Source organism: Coregonus lavaretus, assembly GCF_964263955.1.
Source record: "Coregonus lavaretus genome assembly, chromosome: 27".
Lineage (NCBI taxonomy): Eukaryota > Metazoa > Chordata > Actinopteri > Salmoniformes > Salmonidae > Coregonus > Coregonus lavaretus.
Genome location: NC_140014.1, coordinates 886,130 through 909,389, shown reverse-complemented (window position 1 = coordinate 909,389; position 23,260 = coordinate 886,130). Strand labels below are relative to the sequence as shown.

At 42.1% G+C, this 23,260-nt stretch overlaps 1 protein-coding gene across 1 annotated transcript in view; it reads left to right on the top strand.

Annotated features, from left to right (window-relative positions):
* LOC311103082 (MAM domain-containing glycosylphosphatidylinositol anchor protein 1-like) overlaps positions 1-20,181 on the top strand; it is a gene marked incomplete at its 3' end in the record, with an annotated part of 494,094 nt that extends 473,913 nt beyond the window's left edge. Inside the window, exons 17-18 of the mRNA XM_084144616.1 lie at positions 4,203-4,311; positions 20,087-20,181. Of these exons, the coding sequence (XP_084000742.1) occupies positions 4,203-4,311; positions 20,087-20,181 (204 nt within the window). The remainder of the gene's footprint in view (positions 1-4,202; positions 4,312-20,086) is intronic.
* Between the last annotated feature and the right edge of the window lie 3,079 nt (positions 20,182-23,260).

Below are 23,260 nucleotides of genomic sequence, written 5' to 3'. Positions count from 1 at the left end.
TACAACCGTGACGTTAGTGTGGATTCAACAAAAATGCTATTGCTAAAAATAACATGAAATACAAGTTACTCCCCAAAGCAACTTCGAACAAGAAAACCAATTCATAAAACAACCGTTATCGAAAAGAAAAACATGAAGAAGGAAGATACAAAGAGAAATGTTGTCTAAACATCTCGCCTGGTTGAGACGACAAAACAGTGCTTGCAAAGACTCACTCTCTCTCGATTACCCAGAGGCCATCTTCCTTCCTTCCCGTGGCCCGATGATGTGCCTAGGGGGGTATTAGAAAACAGGGTGACCTATATTTCTCCCATGCTGCACTGCTTTGCAGACTGCACTGTCCTGGGTAGAAAATATGTTCTCTCTCCTTCTCTGACTCTCTCTTACCCGCTTACTTTCCCTCTCTCTCTATTTCTCTCCTCCTTTCACTCTCTTGCTTGCTCTCTATTGCCTCACTCACTTTTGTTAGGTTCTGAACAGAGTAAAAACTCAAACGGACGACTGGAACAAGCTCAAACCAAGTTTATTCAACCCACTGGGTGCTTCAGCTGCAAACACAACATATAAGTCACTCAAGCACATATTTATACCTTCGGACTAGACAGAGTTATCTCCTTGCATATCTAAGATAAAAACCTGTTCTCTGTTGTTAGGCAGACACAAAGTAGGTTCCTCTTACTGGTATTGTCATGGCCCTGCCTAAGTCTAGGACCCTCATGGGTGTGGAAATGCGTGTGTGTGCGTGTGTGCGTGCGTGCGTGCGTGTGTGTGTGTGCGATAAGACTGTAATCAGATGGTTTTCGTAGTGGGCCCCTGTGCCCCCCCTCCCAGCAGTGTCTTCTCTCTTCAGCTGTTGACCTTATCTCAAGTTGAGTTCCACATCCCTCATGGACCTCGTTCCTCAGCAACTGACCTGCCTTACCAAGAACTGAAACTAGACTGTTGCCCTTTGCCTCCATCCTTAGGAACATTCATGTTCAACAATAACATATTTGAACAGAATATGAACTTTCTGCACTTCCCCTTTTCTCACTCAGTAACTTTCCATACACATAGTTCTTCTTTACCCTTCCTTGACCCCCAACATATACATTGCTTATACATGTAAATTAATCACTAAGGTCTGGTATGGTAATATGAATAAGTCTATTTCAAGCTAGAATCCAACACTTTCTTTCTCTTGTGCATGTCACTTTCTTTCTTGCTCTTGTGTATGTTTACTCCCTCTCTCTCGCTTTCCTCTCACTTACTAGCTTACTCTCTCTTGCACACACTCCTTCTCTTCCCTCTCTCTCTCTCTCTCTCTCTCTCTCTCTCTCTCTCTCTCTCTCTCTCTCTCTCTCGCTTTCACAAACAGATGCACGTGCACATGCACACAGCACTTCAAAGCGACGCTCTCTACAGTCTGTTTTCCCTCCTGGCGCATTCTGTGTAGGGCTACAGATCAATGCAAAACATTAAAGGTTACAAGTGGAGGCAAAACGCCACGTTCATGAGCGGCATGCGTGACGCCCATTGTACTTCCGGTCACAGGAAGTGGTACGGCCAGGACCCAGTTGGCACGGCGATGTTTTGAGATCAGCAAATTTGAGATCTGAATTCTAACACCAACAGTGTAACTTATAAATTACATGTGACCCAACTAAATAGTGTTAAACTAACACTTTCAAAGTGTTCACAAACTAACACCCTTAGAGTGTTGGTCCCTAATAAATTAACACTTTATTAGAGTTGATGCTGTTACAATGTTTTAGTGTTATAACACATGTAGTGTTACAGTATTTTTTTGTGAAGTGATTAGTAATTCCTATCGGAATCCAGCTATTCTAAAAATCTACCTGCAACAAAGCATTCTGGGAAGAATGATAATGAGGCCCCTCCCATGAGTTAACTGAAATACAACAAAACCACACAGTGTTGATTCCACTGTGATTCAAATAACACTTATTTTAGTCAACACATGTGGTGAAAATGTCAACCCCACTGGTGGTAACCCCACTCAGATATAACACTCACAACACTTTTTACCTTAACAGCAAATTTGTTGTGTTTGCACGTGTGCAAGGTGTGCGCGTGCATGTGTGTGTATGTGCATGCACACAAGCCTGTGTTTGTGTGTGAGCGCCTGTGGGTGGGTGTGTGTCGTAGGGAGCTGGGCCAGACATTAGGGATTAGCCCTGTTCTACTGCTACAAACGTATCCCCTCCAGCAAGAGAAGACAAAGTGAGGAGAGCATAGTAATTTAGACAGACACGCACACATCCCCCACTTACAGATGCGTTCAAAATCTCACACAGACCCCCCCCCCCCCCTTTACAAAGATAAACCACACACATCAATAACAACCACATACCACATACTCAAAGACCTACATATGTGCACGCACACCCATTCAGCTTTATAGCTGTTTAATTCACGAGGCCTTGGCAGCTCTTTCTATCTCTCTTTTTCGCTTCCCTCTCAATCCTCTCTCTCTCTCTTACACTCATGTCTCTCTCAATCTTCTCCGTTTCACCTCTCTTGCTCTCTCTCTCTCTCTCGTGGCCATAGTGCATGTGTGTTTATGCGTGTTGGTGCACGTGTGTTTGTGTACGGGTGCGTGTGTGCGTGCATGTGTTTCTATGTGTGTGTTTGTGTGTGTGTGTCTATTCAGAGCCCCCGGTGAAGCTTCTCTGCCCTATAATAAATAAGGCTTGTACTGTTGGCAAGCGTTGGCCTCTGCCTATTAGATGAAGGGATTTACTAGAAAGAGCTATGTAAGTGAATACATACATAAAAATGAATAGCAAGACATACTAGACATACAAACAAACACACACACATATGCACACAAGGACAAAGGTGTGTGTGTGTGTGTGTTCGTGCGCATGTATAACAGTGTGAGTCTAATACCATTGAGTATAACTGGACGTTGTGAATGGGCTATTTTCCCCGACACGACCTGTCCGCCCGCCACGGCCCTTTAGCCAATTAGCCTAGCCACCCCTCCGCCCTTGTTCTCCCTCGCGGACAAATCAAATACAGCTCCCTCGCAAACATCTATCAGAGTCTCACCCCTTCACAACCCTCCATCCCTGTCAAAGCCACCTCTCCAGGCTTTCTTTATTTATTCAAAGGAGTCCCTCGTTCAAAGAAGTATATTCTGGGATTAAATTAGAGAATAGCAGCGAGAGAGATGAGCCATCCACCTTTGTGTTTAATTGGAGAGGCTCTCTATTACTGAAAGAGAGAAAGAGAGCGAGCGAGAGGGAGAGAGAGAGTGGTAGTTGATGAGTCCCTGGTCAACTGCGGGTCAAGAGGCTGTATGGCGTTTTGACCTAATATGGACGAGTGCACGTGCTGGGGGGGGATCATCCTGTGGTGCCTTAATTGCAACCTGTAGGGATGCAACCATAATAAGCATACACTCACAGCGATGGAATGTGTAAAACTGGACACGCACACAAATATCAAGGCACTCTAACACACACGAGCATGTGTATACGCTAACATCAATGAGCGCACGCGCGCACACAAATACACACTCAATATTCCGCAATAATTCGCCATGGATATGCAGTATCCCTTTTATTGTTTTCTCGTTAAGATAATTAAGAATGCATTACCCACCAGTCTGAGCTGAATGCTATTAAGTGTGCTCTCCTTGTTGGTTTTGTTTCCGTTTTTCTCCAAATGGAATACGCTCTATCTTTGATTTGCTCGGTGGGATGGGGTTTGGGGCTACAACTTTCCACAGTAATTAAGCTGTCAATCAAAAGCAATGTCTTCTGGGTAAAAACGGCGAGTCGAACTGAAACTTTTCCGAACAGGTGGCTAGGGGATATAAGCCACTGTCCATTGCTTACGCCACAATATCTGGCCTAGTTTTAATTTAGGAAGTTAGTTATTTTTTCAAATTGCCTCATAACATGGCCTTAGAGAGAACTCTGTCACTCTTTTTCATTTTGTTGTAAAGAAGGAAGTGAGGATAGGGTTTTGGAAAGTGACAAAATGTAAAAAAAAAAAAAAAAAACAGGATTGAGTGTGGTAAAATACTTGTAGGTCTGTGTAATTCTTGGCATAACACTTTGGTGGTATTGGCAATGCAAGTCACAAAACCAAAGCATTCGAGTACGTGTTCTGAGTAGCAAGTGGAAGTTTATTTTCTATGGAAAGCCAAGTTATTCTCTTTTTAAAGTCTGTTTTTCTCTTTCCCTCTCCAGGTGGTGTTTCAGGCCATTCGAGGATCGGGCTACGAAGGCGACATCGCCATCGATGATGTATCAGTCACCAAAGGGAAATGCAAGCAGGAGAACTCTGTTTCCAACACAGGTATGTATGTCACAATATTACTGTAGGTGTAGGATGAAGTTGCCCCTTAATGCTGATCTTAGGTCCGTTTTGCAATTCCCCCACTAATGGTTAAGGATATGGATTGGGGGAGGGGAAGCTGATCCTAGATCTGTACCTAGGTGAACCTTCACCCTGGAGCATTACAGTACTGCTGGTGTGTGGCCATCATCAGCGATCTACAAGTGGGTGGTAAGTTAAAGAGTGTGGAAAATATGAAAAGTCCTGTACTAATACTTCATGCCATTCAATCAGAATATGTCTATTAATCTCACCAACTCAATGTAGGCAGACACAGTCTATCACATTCTCACCATTACAAACCAAAGACAGTATAGGAAGAAACTGTTCAGTTTCACCCAGACATTGTTGAGAGCTTGCCCTTTCGGAGACGTTGGCCTTTTGCCAAAGCTATACTCTATGCTGTATACCCTATGCTGTGTGGTTACTTTGAAAATGTAATATGCAATAAATAAACACTTTCTGCAACAGGTGGATGAATGTACAATTTATTTTAAAGATTTGGGGAAACCAGAGACAGAAGGGGGGGAAATGTAGTGAATGAACCAGAGAGCAGAGACCCTAATGATGGAAACTGGTGGGTGAGAGGGAGAGAGAGAGAGAGAGAGAGAAGGAGAGAGAGAGAGAGAGAGAGAGAGAGAGAGAGAGAAAGCTCTCAACCATAACACGTGTTGACAATACAACACAACAGATTAACCGGAATTACATTTACTCTCACAAGTGGCCAAAAATACCTTCATTGACTCATACTGACACTGCTATATGATTCCTCCATGCTACCCACACCAGACTCCATATAATGGCTTCATACAGCACTGACCATAGCACTGACCATAATTGAAAGAGCTCTTCATTTCCAATGTATAGGCAGCCACAATTGAACAACTCCACACGATGGCTTCTATTGACAATGACTTACCTCTAAGTGAGAAAGCTCTCACTGTCAATGTATTCTTGTGTCCAATGACCACCACTGACAACAGTGATTGAATCAAGCAGGCACTAATCGGATTTGAAGCTGCCCCTGACCTCAAGCGCATTCTGGGAAATATTGCAGCATATATTAGCGAGTCAGTTTGTAGAGGCACACTTCTCACTCTCTGTTTCCATGCAGTGATAGAGAACTATTAACATTGTGTTTGTAAATGAATGGGGGATCTTTGGAAATGGTAAATTATAAAAGATAAAGCTACTGTACTATCACAATGTCGAGGGATCAAGTTAGACATAGACAATAATTGGGGGGCGTCCCAAGGAAATGGTCTGGTACAGTGTTGATATTTGTGTATTTTTACCACGTTTGAGGGTGCCCACGTTAATATTTTCAACACTTATGGCAGTGCCACATACTGTACATAGCTGAAGGCACATGCATTCCCCCACAGATCAAATGGGGAGGTACTATAACTTAGGCGAGACAACCGGCCTGACTATCCAACACATTACAAATCACTGTTCATTGGGTCCCTCTCTTACCAAAAGCAACAGGCCAAGACAACCAAAACAAATCAAGAGACGTCGGTGGGTCGGTAAATAATTAACTAGAAAACCCCTCTACCTCCTCCAAAACACCTCATCTGAGAAAGCAGCGAAAGAGGCGAGAGCTAGCGGGGAAGAAGGGAGTTATAGCAGGGATCCTAAAGTAATACAGTGAATTATTGATGCAGGGTGTAAACAGGAAAGTAGAGGAAGTTTGGGTAGAGGAAAGACGCAGCCCACACACCTGGGAAACCTGTATGTATAAGCAGACGCAACGTTAAGGAATGATGTATATGGGTAAAACAATATAGGCCGGTTTCCTGGACATACAGCAGATTAAGCCTAGTCCTAGACTATGAAGCATGTTCAACGAAGATGCTCTATTTATATAGGGCCGGTTTCCCAAACACATAATCTGCCTAGTCCTGGACTAAAATACACTGAACAAAAATATAAACGCAACATGTAATGTGTTGGTCCCATGTTTCATGGCTGAAATAAAAGATCCCAGACATTTTCCATGTGCACAAAAAGCGTATTTCTCTTACATTTTGGGCACAAATGTGTTTATATCCCTGTCAGTGAGCATTTCTCCTTTGCTAAGATAATCCATCCACCTACCTGACAGGTGTGGCATATCAAGAAGCTGATTAAACAGCATGATCATTACACAGGTGCACCTCGTGCTGGGGACAATAAAAGGCCACTCTAAAATGTGCAGTTTTGTCATACAACAAATTGCCACAAATATCTTAAGTTTTGAGGGATCGTGCAGATTGCATGCTGACTTTAGGAATGTCCACCAGAGCTGTTGCCATTTAATTTTATGTTAATTTCTCTACCATAAGCCACCACCAACGTCATTTTAGAGAATTTTTCAGTTCGTCCAACCGGCCTCACAACCGCAGACCATGTGTATGGCGAGTGGTTTGCTGATGTCAATGTTGGCAGTGGGGTTATGGTATGGGCAGGAATAAGCTACGGACAATGAACACAATTGCAACTCAGTAAAATCATTGAAATTGTTGCATGTTGCATTTATATTTTTTGTTCAGTAATAATATTTCAATGGAGATTCTTCACTGACAATGATTTTTAGTCCAGGCTAAATCTGCCTGGGAAAGTGGCCCATATTGTTGTACATGATTTGATTACAAGACTAGTGATGAGTCAGCCGGAGTGATAGTAGTGTTATAGCATAGAAACTTTCAAAGCAGACACAACCGATTACATCAATGGTGCCTTTGATGAAGGTCACTAATGGATGGAATAAAGAGTCTGATGTTGTTCATTAATGTATGGCTGTATGTTTTACGGAGTGTGTGTGTGTGTGTATGCGTGTGCATGCGAGTCTAAATCTGTATGTTAGTGTACCAGAGAGTCTGCGTCATGTGGGCGGCCAACTCTCCTAGAAGTCCTTGCTTCCTGCTTCTCCCTCAGGATGTGGCTAGAGTGTACCCAGCTGTATTACCAGGCTGATACATCACGTATGCGTCCCAAATGGTACACTATTCAAATAAAATCTAATCAAATTTTATTTGCCACATGCGCCGAATACAACAGGTATAGACCTTACAGTGAATGTTCTGTTCGCTAATGTGATTAAACATGACTGTTGTAAGTAACAGCAAACTTTCCAGGACATGGACATGTCTTATTTGGGCAGAAAGCTTAAATTATTGTTAATCTAAATGCACTGTCCAATTTAGAGTAGCTATTACCATGCTATTGTTTGAGGAGAGTGCACAACAACAAACAACTTATCACGGCAACTGGTTTGATACATTCACCTCTGAAGGTAAATAATGTACTTACATTCAGTAATCTTGCTCTGATTTGTCATCCTAAGCATCCCAGAGATAAAATGTAGCATAGTTTTGTTTGGCGGCAGGTAGCTTAGTGTTTAAGAGCGTTGTGCCAGTAACCGAAAGGTTGCTGGTTCTAATCCCCGAGCCGACTAGGTGAAAAATCTGTCGATGTGCCCTTGAGCAAGGCACTTAACCCTACTTGCTCCTGTAAGTCGCTCTGGATAAGAACGTCTGCTAATTGACTGAAATGTAAATGATAAAATCAATTTTTATATTCAAATGTAGAAACTGGGTTCTACAGTTTGAATCCCTGCTGTCTCTGGCTCCACACCCACCCCGCCCTTCCATCTAGATGTGTAAAAGTTAGTGTATAAGCTAATGATCCATCATGTTTGACATTCCTGGGAGTGTGTAAACTTACCTTTTGTATTACCATATAATTTTTGTATGTTCTCTATAGTTATGTACTTGAAAATGTATCAATTGACCAATTCGGCACATTTGGGCAGACTTGATACAAAATAGTCCAGTATTGCAATGCTTCACTGGATCAATCTGAAACTTTGCACACACATTGCGCCTAAACTGCAAAATTATTTCAAAGATGATACAAAAAATTAATAATAGAAAACAAATGTTTTTTTGTTTGTATTATCTTTTACCAAATCTAATACGTTATATTCTCCTACATTAATTTCCCATTTCCACAAACGTCAAAGTGTTTCTTTTCAAATGGTATCAAGAATATGCATATCCTTGCTTCAGGTCCTGAGCTACAGGCAGTTAGATTTGGTTATGTCATTTTATGTGAAAATTGAAAAAAAGGGTCCGATCCTTAAGAGGTTAATTCCAGTTCTTAGTTAATGTGTAGCGGCTAATTGTATAGATAATAAGTTATGTTTTTGTAGAACGACTGAGGTGAATGAAGCTAAAACAACCAGTATGATAATTTTTGCTTGTTTTTGCTGTTCTCCGAATATACTTTTAGTTTTTAAATGAGCTTCAACATTCCCCTCTAGACCTCACTAAAACCGTGGATATGGCCCTGAACAGAGCGTGTGTGTGTGTGTGTGTGTGTGTGTGTGTGTGTGTGTGTGTGTGAACGTGTTTAACTACACTTGTGGGGACCAGAAGTCCCCCAAAGAATAGTAAACCAAGATAAATTTGACCAACTGGGGACATTTTGTTGGTCCCCACAAGGTCAAATGCTATTTCTAGGGGATTTAGGGTTAAGGTTAGAATTAGGTTTAGGGTTAGGAGATAGGGTTAGTTTTAGGGTTAGGGTAAGGAGCTAGGGTTAGTGTTAGGGTTAAGGTTAGGGTAAGGTGTTGTGGAAAATAGGATTTTGAATGGGACTGAATTGTATGTCCCCAAAAGGTTAGCTGCACAAGACTGTGTGTGTGTGTTTGTGTGTGTCTGCCTGACTGTGTGAGTGTGCACAGCAAATTGGCCAGTGTTACTATTGTTGATTTTTCAGTGTAACCTAACAATTAACACTGTAAGTGTTACATTAACACTCATTGATGTAAAATAACCCTGTGTTGGTGTTAATAACCAGAGTTGAAGCAAAACCACACACATTATTATCATATTTCCCAGCATGCTCTATTGCAGGTTGATTTTGAGAATTGTTAGTTTCAATATCTATGTTTTTGCATGTACATTGATTGATGAATTAATTTTATGCTACTCAAACATAAATTACATATATTTTCTAAACTAATCCAATATGTTACTTGGATTTATTGCACCCATTTCTGAACAGGTTTAGGCAGTCTCCTATCTCAGTCTTACCAACTCTGGCAGTCATTCTAAATACAGGTTGTGGGTGATTAAAAATGCCTTAGTGAAGTCAACAGGACTGAAAATGGATGAATGCAACAACCATGTCTCTGTCACTAACAAATAGAGTAATGGGTGGTTAATCTACAATTCACTAGAAAGGCATTGCACTCTGGGAAATGCGCAAATACAGTGAGGGAAAAAAGTATTTGATCCCCTGCTGATTTTGTATGTTTGCCCACTGACGAAAAAATGACCAGTCTATAATTTTAGTGGTATTTTTATTTGAACAGTGAGAGACAGAATAACAACAACAAAATCTAAAAAAAATCCCATGTCAAAAATGTTATAAATTGATTAGCATTTTAATAAGGGAAATAAGTATTTGACCCCTCTGCAAAACATGACTTAGTACTTGGTGGTAAAACCCTTGATGGCAATCACAGAGGTCAGACGTTTCTTGTAGTTGGCCACCAGGTTTGCACACATCTCAGGAGGGATTTTGTCCCACTCGTCTTTGTAGATCTTCTCCAAGTCATTAAGGTTTCGAGGCTGACGTTTGGCAACTCGAACCTTCATCTCCCTCCACAGATTTTCTATGGGATTAAGGTCTGGAGACTGGCTAGGCCACTCCAGGACCTTAATGTGCTTCTTCTTGAGCCACTCCTTTGTTGCCTTGGCCGTGTGTTTTGGGTCATTGTCATGCTGGAATATCCATCCACAACCCATTTTCAATGCCCTGGCTGAGGGAAGGAGGTTCTCACACAAGATGTGATGGTACATGGCCCTGTCCATCGTCCATTTGATGCGGTGAAGTTGTCCTGTCCCCTTAGCAGAAAAACACCCCCAAAGCATAATGTTTCCACCTCCATGTTTGACGGTGGGGATGGTGTTCTTGGGGTCATAGGCAGTATTCCTCCTCCTCCAAACACGGCGAGTTGAGTTGATGCCAAAGAGCTCCATTTTGGTCTCATCTGACCACAACACTTTCACCCAGTTCTCCTCTGAATCATTCAGATGTTCATTAGCAAACTTCAGACGGGCATGTATATGTGCTTTCTTGAGCAGGGGGACCTTGCGGGCGCTGCAGGATTTCAGTCCTTCACTGCATAGTGTGTTACCAATTGTTTTCTTGGTGACTATGGTCCCAGCTGCCTTGAGGTCATTGACAAGATCCTCCGTGTAGTTCTGGGCTGATTCCTCACCGTTCTCATGATCATTGCAACTCCACGAGGTGAGATCTTGCATGGAGCCCCAGGCCGAGGAAGATTGACAGTTCTTTTGTGTTTCTTCCATTTGCGAATAATCGTACCAACTGTTGTCACCTTCTCACCAAGCTGCTTGGCGATGGTCTTTGGCTGGCCCATTACAGCCTTGTGTAGGTCTATAATCTTGTCCCTGACATCCTTGGAGAGCACTTTGGTCTTGGCCATGGTGGAGAGTTTGGAATCTGATTGATTGATTGCTTCTGTGGACAGGTGTCTTTCATACAGGTAACAAACTGAGTAATCTCAGCTCGTTACCTGTATAAAAGACACCTGGGAGCCATAAATCTTTCTGATTGAGAGGGGGTCAAATACTTATTTCCCTCCTTAAAATGCTAATCAATTTATAACATTTTTGACATGCGTTTTTTTCTGGATTTTTTTGTTGTTATTCTGTCTCTCACTGTTCAAATAAACCTACCATTAAAATTATAGACTGATCATTTCTTTGTCAGTGGGCAAACGTACAAAATCAGCAGGGGATCAAATACTTTTTTCCCTCACTGTAAGGCTTTACACTAAGCAGTGTGTTAAATTAACACTGTCTATACGGGTCTACACTTTCAGTGTTAAATATAACACTCTCAGTTTTGATTTAACACTGGAGAATTTGCTGTGTGTGCACGTGCCTATGTATACCTCCATGCGCGCACATTTCCTTGCATGTGTACGTGTCTTAGGTGTGGGTGGGTGCGACGGGGACTTGTTGCGCTGCACATTGTTCACTCTCCTCCCTTCCTCCTCCCTCCTTTCTTCTACTCCTCTCATTCCCCCTCTTCTGTTTCGTGTTAGGGGAGGCTGTAGATACTGGCTGGGTCCCACGTCGGCGATGACTCAAGTCTTAGTTCTTGACGCACTGTTTCTCCCCCTATCTCCTCGATCACCCTGGGTAGGAAGCAACACTTCCAGATCCCTGGTGTTCCCACATTGTCGTCAAAACAGCGACATCAACTGCAAGAGCAGAACTGCTCCGCTTGTGGTGCCCCGTTGTGCCATAGGGACGCAGTTGAGATTGATGCACTAAAACGTGTTAGTTATAGGGCAGGAATATGACCCTTGATTTGAAAAGATAGAGTTGATGTCTGCGCCCATGCGGAAATCTAATTCTCCATCAAAATCTGTCGGTTTAAGCTACAGATATCAGTATGAATCTGTTCTTCAATGTGTTTCTATGGGATTAAAGCAGTATGTTTAATCAAATCCACTTTTTAAATATTTGTTTTATTCCTACAGGGGTCCGACATTTTTAAATATAATGTCTAAATGATCCTTGGTATGACTAACTTAAAATAATTCAATATGTTAGCGTAGTAGAAACCCAGCCCCGGGCCCTTAGACTCAAAGGGGATTATAGGGCAGAAATACAACCCTTCCATTTGAAAATATAAATGTCTCCTCTTCCATAGTCCACAGAGAGAAATGGACAATTTGTTTTACAGCATCAGAACCGCAAAGTAACAAATTAATAAGGTAGTTTAACATCTTCCAAGAACAGCTACTCATATACAATATGTAGCAGGAACAACATGTAATTCATAGGAGAACATCAATTCATAAACTGTAAAAGTCCCACAAATCCTCCATTATGAAATGTGCCCCTGCCCACAGGCGAGTAGCAACATACTGGGCCATGACAGACGGAGAAGGGACAGGGGAGACTTCACCTCATACCGGCGTGACATACCCAGTACTTAGTATCTGTAAATAGCAGGGCTGAGGGTTTGCATTTGGACCATAATTTGGGCACTGGGTTTCTGTTGCATGACTTAACAGATTTCATGTTTCAAGCAGCACATTAGAATCATTAGTACAGCAAACATTATTAACAGTCCTCACATCAACCAAACAAACCAAATCCCATTATAGATACCCTGGTCCAGTGCAACTTGTAGCATGTGGGTGTCGTGACGTGACTTATTTTAATGTATGACTGTTATTTATCGAATCACCTAACTATGTTTGTCACTTGATTAAATTAATCATGTAACAATTAACTAATTAGGGGCACCACGGAAGAAGTTGTTTTACGAGTTACCATCTCCCGAAATAAACTCTTAGAAGATATATATGTTATATATCGATAACAGTCACTTATTAAATAATTACCTCTTATCAGTCTCATTTTGAATGTTGCATAATCCTTGAACCTGCAAGAACCCTAACCTTATTGATGAATCAGCAATACACAATTTGGCTTAATTATTTATTTACTAACTAACTAAATAATAACACAATACAAACACACACACACATAGATTATTGATTACTAACATAATACAATGAGAACAGGTCCCTAGTGGACTGGACAAACAATAGCATGAATGCTTGGGTAAAATGAGGGTAAGAGTGGAAGGGAGAGACAGAGATTCAACTATCGTGGTTACATTGGATACCACACTCACGGAAATACAAATGTTGAAACCGCCTGGTTTGCCCACCAGAGATCCCAATGTCCTTGGTAGAGTTTCTGGTCGTAGGTGTGGTTAGAATGGATACTTCAGATGTACCAGCGGTTGTCTGAGAGGGATTGTCCTCTCCTCTCGTGTCTTTAGTGAAAGTTCTCTAGACACTATACATGCCAGCTGCAGACTGAAATGATAAGGTCTAGTGCATTGTCATCTTCTTCACCTCGTGTAGAGGTTGAGAGTTTCAGAGTTCCTCCATTTCAAACGTGTGGACGAACGTCTCACGTTTTCTGGTCATTCTGGTCTAACCATATTGTAACGTGTAGCTTCAGCTTCACGCTTCTTGGTCTTGTAGAAATTCAACCATTTGCAACATCCGGCTTATACCGTAGTATGCTTGGTCATCCTTTGGTAATGGAGTTGTAGTTTTAAACCATTTTGTAACGTTTAGCTCATGCTTCACGTCTGCTGGTCTTGTAGAGTGCTTCCTGGTCAGAGGTGAATTTCGTCACAAGGCTTTTTATGCACTCGGGGTAAAAGGGGCGTTCCATCATGTTTGTGCTCATCTGGGCGTGGCCACTGACTGAGAACAAATCAATATGGAAAACAATAATATCATCTAGAATGCTAAAATCACATTGTTATCTTCACAAAAGTATTATTATACTTAATCATTCTTTTTATACAACAATTAGATGCATACCTCATAACTGAGAAGTGTACACCCCCAGAGATACAGTTATGTTGTTCCACCATCTTTAATGACATCACAACATAGTAACGAATTTGACATGGTTGTTCTTTACGTCCCGACCAACCATTTCCCACATTATTTTAAGTCGGAATATTGTTTCATTATCCACTTTTGGATGTTGGAGTCTTGGTGGGAAGACTTCCTTTGTCTCACAGGGAAATTCCATCTCCCAGTACTGCATGGCACGGAAAAGAAAGTTTCTGCAAGGAATTTACGACCGGTCATAAAACTGGCCCCCATGAAAGTGGGTGTTCAAACCTTTGCCTATCCGGCATCTTTGATCCTCAGCCCATGAGGGCAAGTCATGACACGGGATACAACATTTTCTACTCATCCAAATTAATCTTGACTTCTGCAGCTTGTTCTGAGTGAGCTTCAATGTGGCGGCCAGGTGGAGGTCTTCAGGGTTCTTGGGTTATTTTGGCAGGAACAGGTCACTCAGTGTTGTCTCCAAAAGTACATTGAAACAAAACAGTGGTCAGGGCACTGGACAGACAAGGGGACCTATACAATATGTAATTATGTACATCACTAAATGCACACCATTGTGCTCAGTAATTAAACAGCATTTGAAAGAGCGACCTGACTGGGGAATGATTAAAACTCAGAGTTACACACAGGGGTACTTTATTGACATACATGGTAGTGGTTCTGTAACAAGAGAAAATAGAGGTAATTCATATTCACATACCAAATGAATACACCAGGGCAAAAATGCACAGATACAGAACCTTACAGAATAGAACAGAAACAAATGGCAAAGAACAGTATAGAACTAAAAGCTAACAACCAGCAGTAATATACACAAATACAATTTCCCTCCCTCTACTTACTTTATACACACACCACCCCACATGTCAAGATATGTGAGTCCAGCTGTGTTGGGCAGGGAAGAGGTGTAGGAGCTTGATGCTCTCTCTGTAACTGGGGCCGGCAGGAGTTGGGGATCTGGAACCCAAGATGACTGCCTGTGATTGGCTGACCCCACGGTGTGACAATGCACCTGGCAACTTGGTCCCTAGTTTGGTTAGGGCCAGAGGTGGGAAGGGCCAGTTACATATTTTGACTCTAAGAGAGGGCTGGGAGATGGTGTGCAAAGAGTCACCGGCAGGTAATTCTGTAACACCATTAGTAATGACAAAACTTGTATGGCGGTGATGGCTTGCATCAGTTCCAATACAATCAACGCAACAGTATTGTGAACAAGAGATTTAAATCCATTTTTATATGATTTGATTATTTCTATCAAATCAAAAGTTGTAAAAGTAGGCCAGACCTTTTTAGAATAATGAGCACTTGTTTTGATGTTTCTTTGACAATCAACGCAAAAGTAATTGCGAACAAGAGATTTAAATGCATTTTCATATGATTCGATTATTTCTATCAAATCAACACCTGACTTTTTATAGAAATCAAAGGGTGTAAAAGTAGGCCAGACCTTTTTAGAATTAACACTTGTTTTGATGTTTCTATGACAATCAATACAAACGTTTTTGCAACCAAGAGATTTACCAGCGAATGTCTGTTGAATGTCTGATATAAAACCTGCTTTACCTTGGTGTGTTACTCCCTCCCGGCCGGCAGGTAGAAAAGTAACGTTGTGGTAGTTCTGTTCTTGTCTATTTAATTTCAACTAATTTACCCTAGAAATTAAATTACAGTTGCTAATAGTAGAGGACATATATAAGTTGTTTGTCATAAAATATTGTGACTCTAACTCTATCGATCTCTGAGTAATTAGGGGGGGGGGGGATTTCTCCCCTAGTAAACAACCCCAAAAACCACAACTTCCACGATATGGCCTCAGCAAAGTTGACAGAAAATATAACTAGATCAATAGCTAGAACAACAATAGCTAGCTAGCCGAGGATTTTGATTCACAATGTTTAGAGAGAAAAGGGAGAGAGAGTTGTGCCTCACGAGTGAAAATAGGAGCTGTAGCGTGTGAGAGAGACATGTCTGTCTGGGAAAACGAGAGAGGGGAGAGGCTTGTTCTAATCCAATCATCGCAGCAGGCTCAACCTCGCCTGTGTCTTTACTGACAGCTAAATCAGACAGTTGAGGCTAAGTATTCAGCACGGTTTGAGTGACATGAAAAATTCTGGCTTTTAGCAACTTTCTCTGATTACGGATACTGACATAACATAATCGTATCATAATTGTATCCAGCGAATTTCTCATATCCGTAACGATTTTGTCTGAGTACTCGGCACGTCCCTAATATAAGTGATTCTGTTTTACTGCACCATGATACAACAGTTCCAAGTTGAGTCACCCCTTGTTTCTAGGAAACCATGCACAAAATTAATCATGTGACCAAATATTTAGGAAGAGGTCATCATTTCATGAGCTGTGTTCGAATACTCATACTAACCACACTAACCTTACTATTTGTGACATAAATTGAGTATGTAGTATGCTTATTGGTCATAGCATGGATATATTAAGTATGTCAACAGTTCCTGGATGTCGTACTACATTCGCCAAAATACGAAGTATACAAGAAGTGGACATTACTTCCGTGCGTTTAGGGACCATAATGCATTTCTTCAGAAAATGGGCGTGGCTTCACAAAATTTTCAGATTTTAAGAAAATGACGGAAAATATGCAGCCGAAGTCCGACAAGAGCGGATACAAATGCATTGCTTTAACTAATTATGACAAATGTTAAGAAAATGTTGAGCAATGTAATAAAGTAATTACTTTTCAAATAAGTTACATTACACGTTATGTTGGCTGACAATTTGTTGGATATGGTATCCTTAAAAACCGCATAGCATATCATTACAGCAGTATGTACCGGTATGTTAGCTAGCTACCTGACGTTAGTTGGTTACTCATACATCGAACTTGCCAGTATATTAACTATATGCTATCTAACTAACTACCCAACGTTTATTGACTTGATTATTCACATCATTCTTAGCTAAGTGGTATAGTCGTTGTGCGTTCTCAATGGACATTGTTAATTCGCTCTGCTATCTACTCCGATTTCAGAGCACTGTCTCTGAGTGTGCCAGAGCGCAGAATAACTGATTAATTTATGAACGCTCAACACCCATTGAATATGGCCGGTGTCAGTAAACGTTGGCAAAAAGCATAATTAAATTGTTGCCAGCAGCGCAGTTGCAGTCACCAACGCACTGGATAACATGAAAACAGCCTAACCAGCTCAGCTAGGGCAAGTAAAATGCACACGTTGCTGACAGGTGTATAATATTGAGCACACAGCCATGCAATCTCCATATACAAACATTTGCGGTAGAATGGCCTTACTGAAGAGCTCAGTGACTTTCAATGTGGCACCGTCATTGGATGCCACCTTTCCAACAAGTCAGTTTGTCAAATTTCTGCCCTGCTAGAGCTGCCCCAGTCAACTGTAAGTGCTGCTATTGTGAAGTGGAAGTGGAAACAGCTCAGTTGCAACGTGGTAGACCACACAAGCTCACAGAATGGGACCGCCGAGTGCTGAAGCGCATAGCGTGTAAAAAAAACACTCACAACTGAGTTCCAAACTGCCTCTGGAAGCAACGTCAGCACAAGAACTGAATCACGCTTCACCATCTGGCAGTCCGACGGAGGAATCTGGGTTTGGCGGATGCCAGGAGAACGCTACCTGCCCCAATGCATAGTGCCAACTGTAAAGTTTGGTGGAGGAGGAATAATGGTCCGGGGCTGTTTTTTCATGGTTCGGGCATTGCCCCTTAGTTCCAGTGAAGGGAAATCTTAACTCTATCACATACAATGACATTCTAGACGATTCTGTGCTTCCAACCTCAAATAAAATAAAATACAATTGTATTTGTCACATGTGCTTAGGTACAAGCCCTTAACCAACAATGCAGTTTTAAGAAAATGAGAGATAAGAAAATATGTACTAAATAAACTAAAGGAAAAAAAAGTAATACAATAAAATAACAATAACGAGGCTATAGACAGGGGGTACTGAGTCAATGTGCGGGGGTACAGGTTAGTCGAGGTAATTGAGGTAATACGTACATGGGGTAAAGTGACTATGCATAGATAATAAACAGCGAGTAGCAGCAGTGTATTAAAAAGAAAGTCAATGCAAATAGTCCGGGTAGCCATTTGATTAATTGTTCAGCAGTCTTATGGCCTGGTGGGTAGAAGCTGTTAAGGAGCCCTTTGGAACTAGATTTGGCGCTCCGGTACCGCTTGCCGTGTGGTAGCAGAGAGAACAGTCTATGACTTGGGTGGCTGGATTTTTTGGGCCTTCCTCTGACACCGCCTAGTATAGAGGTCCTGAATGGCAGGAAGCTTGGCCCCAGTGATGTACTGGGCCGTACGCACTACCCTCTGGAGCGCCTTACGGTTGGATGCCGAGCAGTTGCCATACCAGGCGGTGATGTAACCGGTCAGGATGCTCTCGATGGTACAGCTGTATAACTTTTTGAGGATCTGGGGACCCATGCCAAATCTTTTCAGTCTCCTGAGTGGGAATAGGTGTTGTCGTGCCTGTTTCACAGCTTTGTGGCAATAGTTTTGGGAAGGCCCTTTCCTGTTTCAGCATGACAATGCCCCCGTGCACAAAGCGAGGTCCATATAGAAATGGTTTGTCGAGATTGGCGTGGAAGAACTTGACTGGCCTGCAAAGAGCCCTGACCACAACCACATCTAACACCTTTGGGATGAATTGGAACGCTGACTGCGAGCCAGGCCTAATCGCCCAACATCAGTGTCCAACCTCACTAATGCGCTGTGCCTGAATGAAGTAATTCCCTGGATCAATGTTCCAACATCTAGGAAAGTTTTCCCAGAAGAGTGGAGGCTGTTATAGCAGCAAAGGGCGGACCAACTCCATATTAATGTCCATGATTTTGGAATGAGATGTTCGGCGAGCAGGTGTCCACTTACTTTTGGTAATTATTTCCAGGGATATACAATAAATAATATTATATTTCCCTTGATATACTGATGTTTAATGTAAAACATTTCTCAACATATCCCACTCAACACACCCCACTCTCCCATACTGTGTTGCCCCCCCCCCCCCCCTCCCTCCCATATACACCATAAGAAAACAACTGAGCACATTCACAAAGTTTTTAGAGTATGAATGCTAATCTAGGATCAGGTCCCTCTTCTCCTTATCTCCATATGATCTAAAAGGCAAAATGGATCCTAGATCAGAGTTTTTACTCTGAGACACTAAATACATACAGCCCCAGATCTTTATCCATCGCCGACCCCCGACCAAACTTTCCTTGCTTCACCTCATCTCTTAAATACAATACCCGTCTCGCTCTTTATTTAAGAAACTCATTCCGCAGACAGCTTGCATGCATAATGCGCTGTTGACTTTGTGTAAGTGCAGTGTGTGTGTGTGTGTGTGTTTGGTTTTACTATCCAGAAGTCCTCACAGGGATAGTAAAACAACAATAATTTCTCCGGTCCCCACAAGGAAAAAGGCAATTTTTGGCTTAGGGGTTAGGTTTAGGGTCAGTGTTAAGGTTAGGGTTAAGGTTGGGGTTAGGGAAAATAAGATTTTGAATAGGAATCAATTGCTTGGTCCCAAGGATAGTAAAACATATGTGTGTGTGTGTATCTGCATTTGCATGCACTCTGATAAAAGGAGAGGAAGGGTTGCAAAACTCATGAACTATAGGTGCTTTTGTGATGCTATTTCTTTTAATCCCTATGCTTACTCAGAGTACAAAAAAAGCAGTGACATACATACATTTTTATAAAAGCACAGTACATCTGTCATATGAGCTTTGAATTTCCTGCCCAACACAACAGATATTCTTTGAAAGGGTTCGGTGTAGAGATCTTCATGTCGGACAAGAACCTAACATTTGAAGCGTTTGATGATGACATCAATGGGCAAATTGTCTCTCAGAGATGCTATCTCAAATAACTTATGACACGCATCCAATCTCCATTGTGAATCCTGCCTCTGAAGTGATAAAAAGCCTTACTCCCCTCATGCCACAATCAGGCTTTTAAAGTTCCAAACGTGGTTATAGTACAGCATCTCCTCACTCGTTCTCGCTTCATAAAATCTTGGGAATGAGTTGCAATATCTCAGAAGGCTTTACTATTAATTTCTCCTGTACATTTTTCACATATGGATTACTAGACTAGATAAAAGCATTGCACAGTAACTAAATGCCAAGAGGCTTCAACTCTTCAACGCTGTACAATCAATGTGACTTTTTGGTTGTGGTCAATAGCCTATTGTGCTCCGACCATTCAGTTTGTTCTGTTTGTGTTTTCCACAGTTCTGATTGGAGGAGCCCCGGAGCTGTGCTCGCTCCCATTGGCCGCCTCGCTGACCTTCGCCCTCTGCTCCTATCTACTGCTGCTCTACAGATGATGAGCACAACGTCCACCTGTCTGTTTTCATCCCCATCCCTGTTTTCAACGCCAATCCATCCTTCACCTCTCCCATTCCACGCTGGCTAAGCTTGTACCTCTTCTTCTCTCTCATTCTTCTTTTCCACACTCACAATTTTACAGTCGTATGCTGCTGTTTTCTCCAGTCATTCTCTCGTTCAATCAATCACACTGTTTCGGACCGAGTTGAGGTCACAAACTCTATGTCCTTTGACACCCAATATCCAACCCCTCACAGCAGACACTCACCTGGCTTCATACTTCTCTTCACTCTCTCACTCTTCCGTCACCTCCCTCTACTCTTTCCCGACCCCGTATTCCTGGGACTCCAGTGTCTGACACTCTACCAAAGATGACGAAGGACAAAATAAAAAATATGGGTGGGGGGAGGCGCTGAGGATGATAAGAGAAGGGGTGGTCTTCCCCCTGTTTTTTTAACCCTCCCCCTCGCCTCCTTGGGCTGGGTGCCACGGAGCTGCCGCATCACAAAGGCAGAATGAGTGACTGAAAGAACGAAAGAACGAAAGAAAGAAAGAAAGAAAGAAAGAAAGAAAGAAAGAAAGAAAGAAAGAAAGAAAGAAAGAAAGAAAGAAAGAAAGAAAGAAAGAAAGAAAGAAAGAAAGAAAGAAAGAAAGAAGCTCCCACTTGCCTCTCCTCTACCGGTCGCTGCAGTAGACGACCTGCGTTGGATTGTACGTATACATTTCTCTATATAATATATATTACAAAAGTTTAAATAACATTTAAATAAAGAAAAACACTCATGGACATGGGCGACTTTACAGGCTACGACAAAGCGAAACTAAAGAAGCACAAATTTATACAATCTATTCTTTTTATTTGGGGTTTTCCTTTGTGTTGCTGTATGTCGCCCCGATCGAACTGACGGTACACTTTGTGTATTTAGGATTTTTTGGGGGGCGGATGTGAAAAAGGGTCAAGGACTGCTGGAGGATGGCTTATGGCGGGAGTGGTTACGTTTATGTGGAAGAGAGGGGTGTGGATGTGTTGATGGGTACCTATGACACCATTCACTTGAGCACAGGTGGCAGGGATGGGGCAGTCACCTCTGTTATGCCCACCACCCCTCTTCCCATCCCCAAAGCGACTGGCCAGAGACAGAGACTATGGCTGTGTTCAAGAGCATCCAAACTGTGATGTATCATGGGTAAATTGACTGATGTAATCATAGTCTCTTTATGACAAGTACTCATGTCACTTTGTTACAGTATGGTTGTGTTTTGTGTGGAGCAATACTCATTCACTATCACCGCACATAGTTAGCCCAAGCTCATCGTGATTTATCAAAGTCTATGTCCTGCGAACAAACCTGTTCGCCCAATTTAGGTAGGGATTCCAATGAGCCCCAAGCAAATTGGTACACAAAGTATGGGATTCAATCCAATCTCACATTCTTGACAATGCAGCGTTTAAAGGCAATGTTTACACTCACAGTGAATGTTTCAGATGTCCACTCAATCGAAAACGACCTTTAAAAGCCACTTTGTCGACCATGCGTAATCAGATTGAATTTTAGCCAAAGTAATTGGCCCCAATCTAAGAACCAAACAACACACCAACCTGACTCATGATGTGGAAACATATAATTAGCTAGTGCTTCATCTCAAGATATGTTTCCAAAAGTCTCCTGAATCCTCAACCGCAAAATCCTATCCCTCTAGGCACTTGTGTAGATCTGATAGGATTGGATAGGTGTAAGCAAGATGCCCTCTGATACGCCAGGTAGAATTGTCGGGCAAATTGCTTTTAAATTTTTATTTTAGTCATTTAGCAGACACTCTTATCCAGAGCGACTTACAGTTAGTGAGTGCATACATTATTATTTTTTTAAATTTATTTTTCCATACTGGCCCCCCGTGGGAATCGAACCCACAACCCTGGCGTTGCAAACGCCATGCTCTACCAACTGAGCTACATCCCTGCCGGCCATTCCCTCCCCTACCCTCAACGACGCTGGGCCAATTGTGCGCCGCCCCATGGGTCTCCCGGTCGCAGCCGGCTACGACAGAGCCTGGATTCGAACCAGGATCTCTAGTGGCAGAGCTAGACCACTGCGCCACTCGGTCAGTGTCCAATCCACTCAGAGCTACACAAGTGCATAGGAGGAAAGATTAATGGTTGATTTGGGTTTCAGAGATACTGTTACATCATTATTTTCCAAAGAAGTGTTGTATTTTTACTGCATGAGGCCTATTTAAATCATATCGGTCAGTGATAAAAGGAAACCTCCCACTGGGCAAAAACTGGTTAAAACAATGTTATTTCCACGTCATTTCAACCCCCAAAATCTATGTGAGGACATTTAATCAATGTGGAAAACTAATTGTATTAGCAAAAAGTCATCAACGTAAGGGCATTTCATATTTTTTTAATCCAACTTTTTAACCTAAATCCATTTTTGGGGGGGAATTCAAGCAAATGTAAATCAAAACTATACGTTGAACTGACGTCTGTACTCAGTTGGCTTGTTCATACTGTATACTGAACAAAAATATAAATGCAACATGCAACAATTTCAACGATTTGACTGCGTTACAGTTCATATAAGGAAATCAGTCAATTGAAATAAATTCATTAGGCCCTATGACATGACTGGTCAGGGGCACAACCATGGGTGGGCCTGGGAGGGCATAGGCCCACCCACTGGGGAGCCAGGCCTAGCCAATTAGAATACGTATATCCCCACAAAGGGGCGTTATTACAGACAGAAATACTCCTCAGTTTCATCAGCTGTTCGGGTGGATGGTCTCAGGCGATCCCGCAGGTGAAGAAGCCGGCGTGGTTACATGTGGTCTGTGGTTGTGAGGCCGGTTGGATGTACTACCAAATTCTCTAAAATGATGGAGGTGTCTTATGGTAGAGAAATTAACATTACATTCTCTGGCACCAGCTCTGGTGGACATTCCTACAGTCATCATGCCAATTGCACGTTCCCTCAGAACTTGAGACATCTGTGGCATTGTGTCGTGTGACAAAACTGCACATTATAGAGCACCCTTTCATTGTTCTCAGCACAAGGTGCACCTGTGTAATGATCA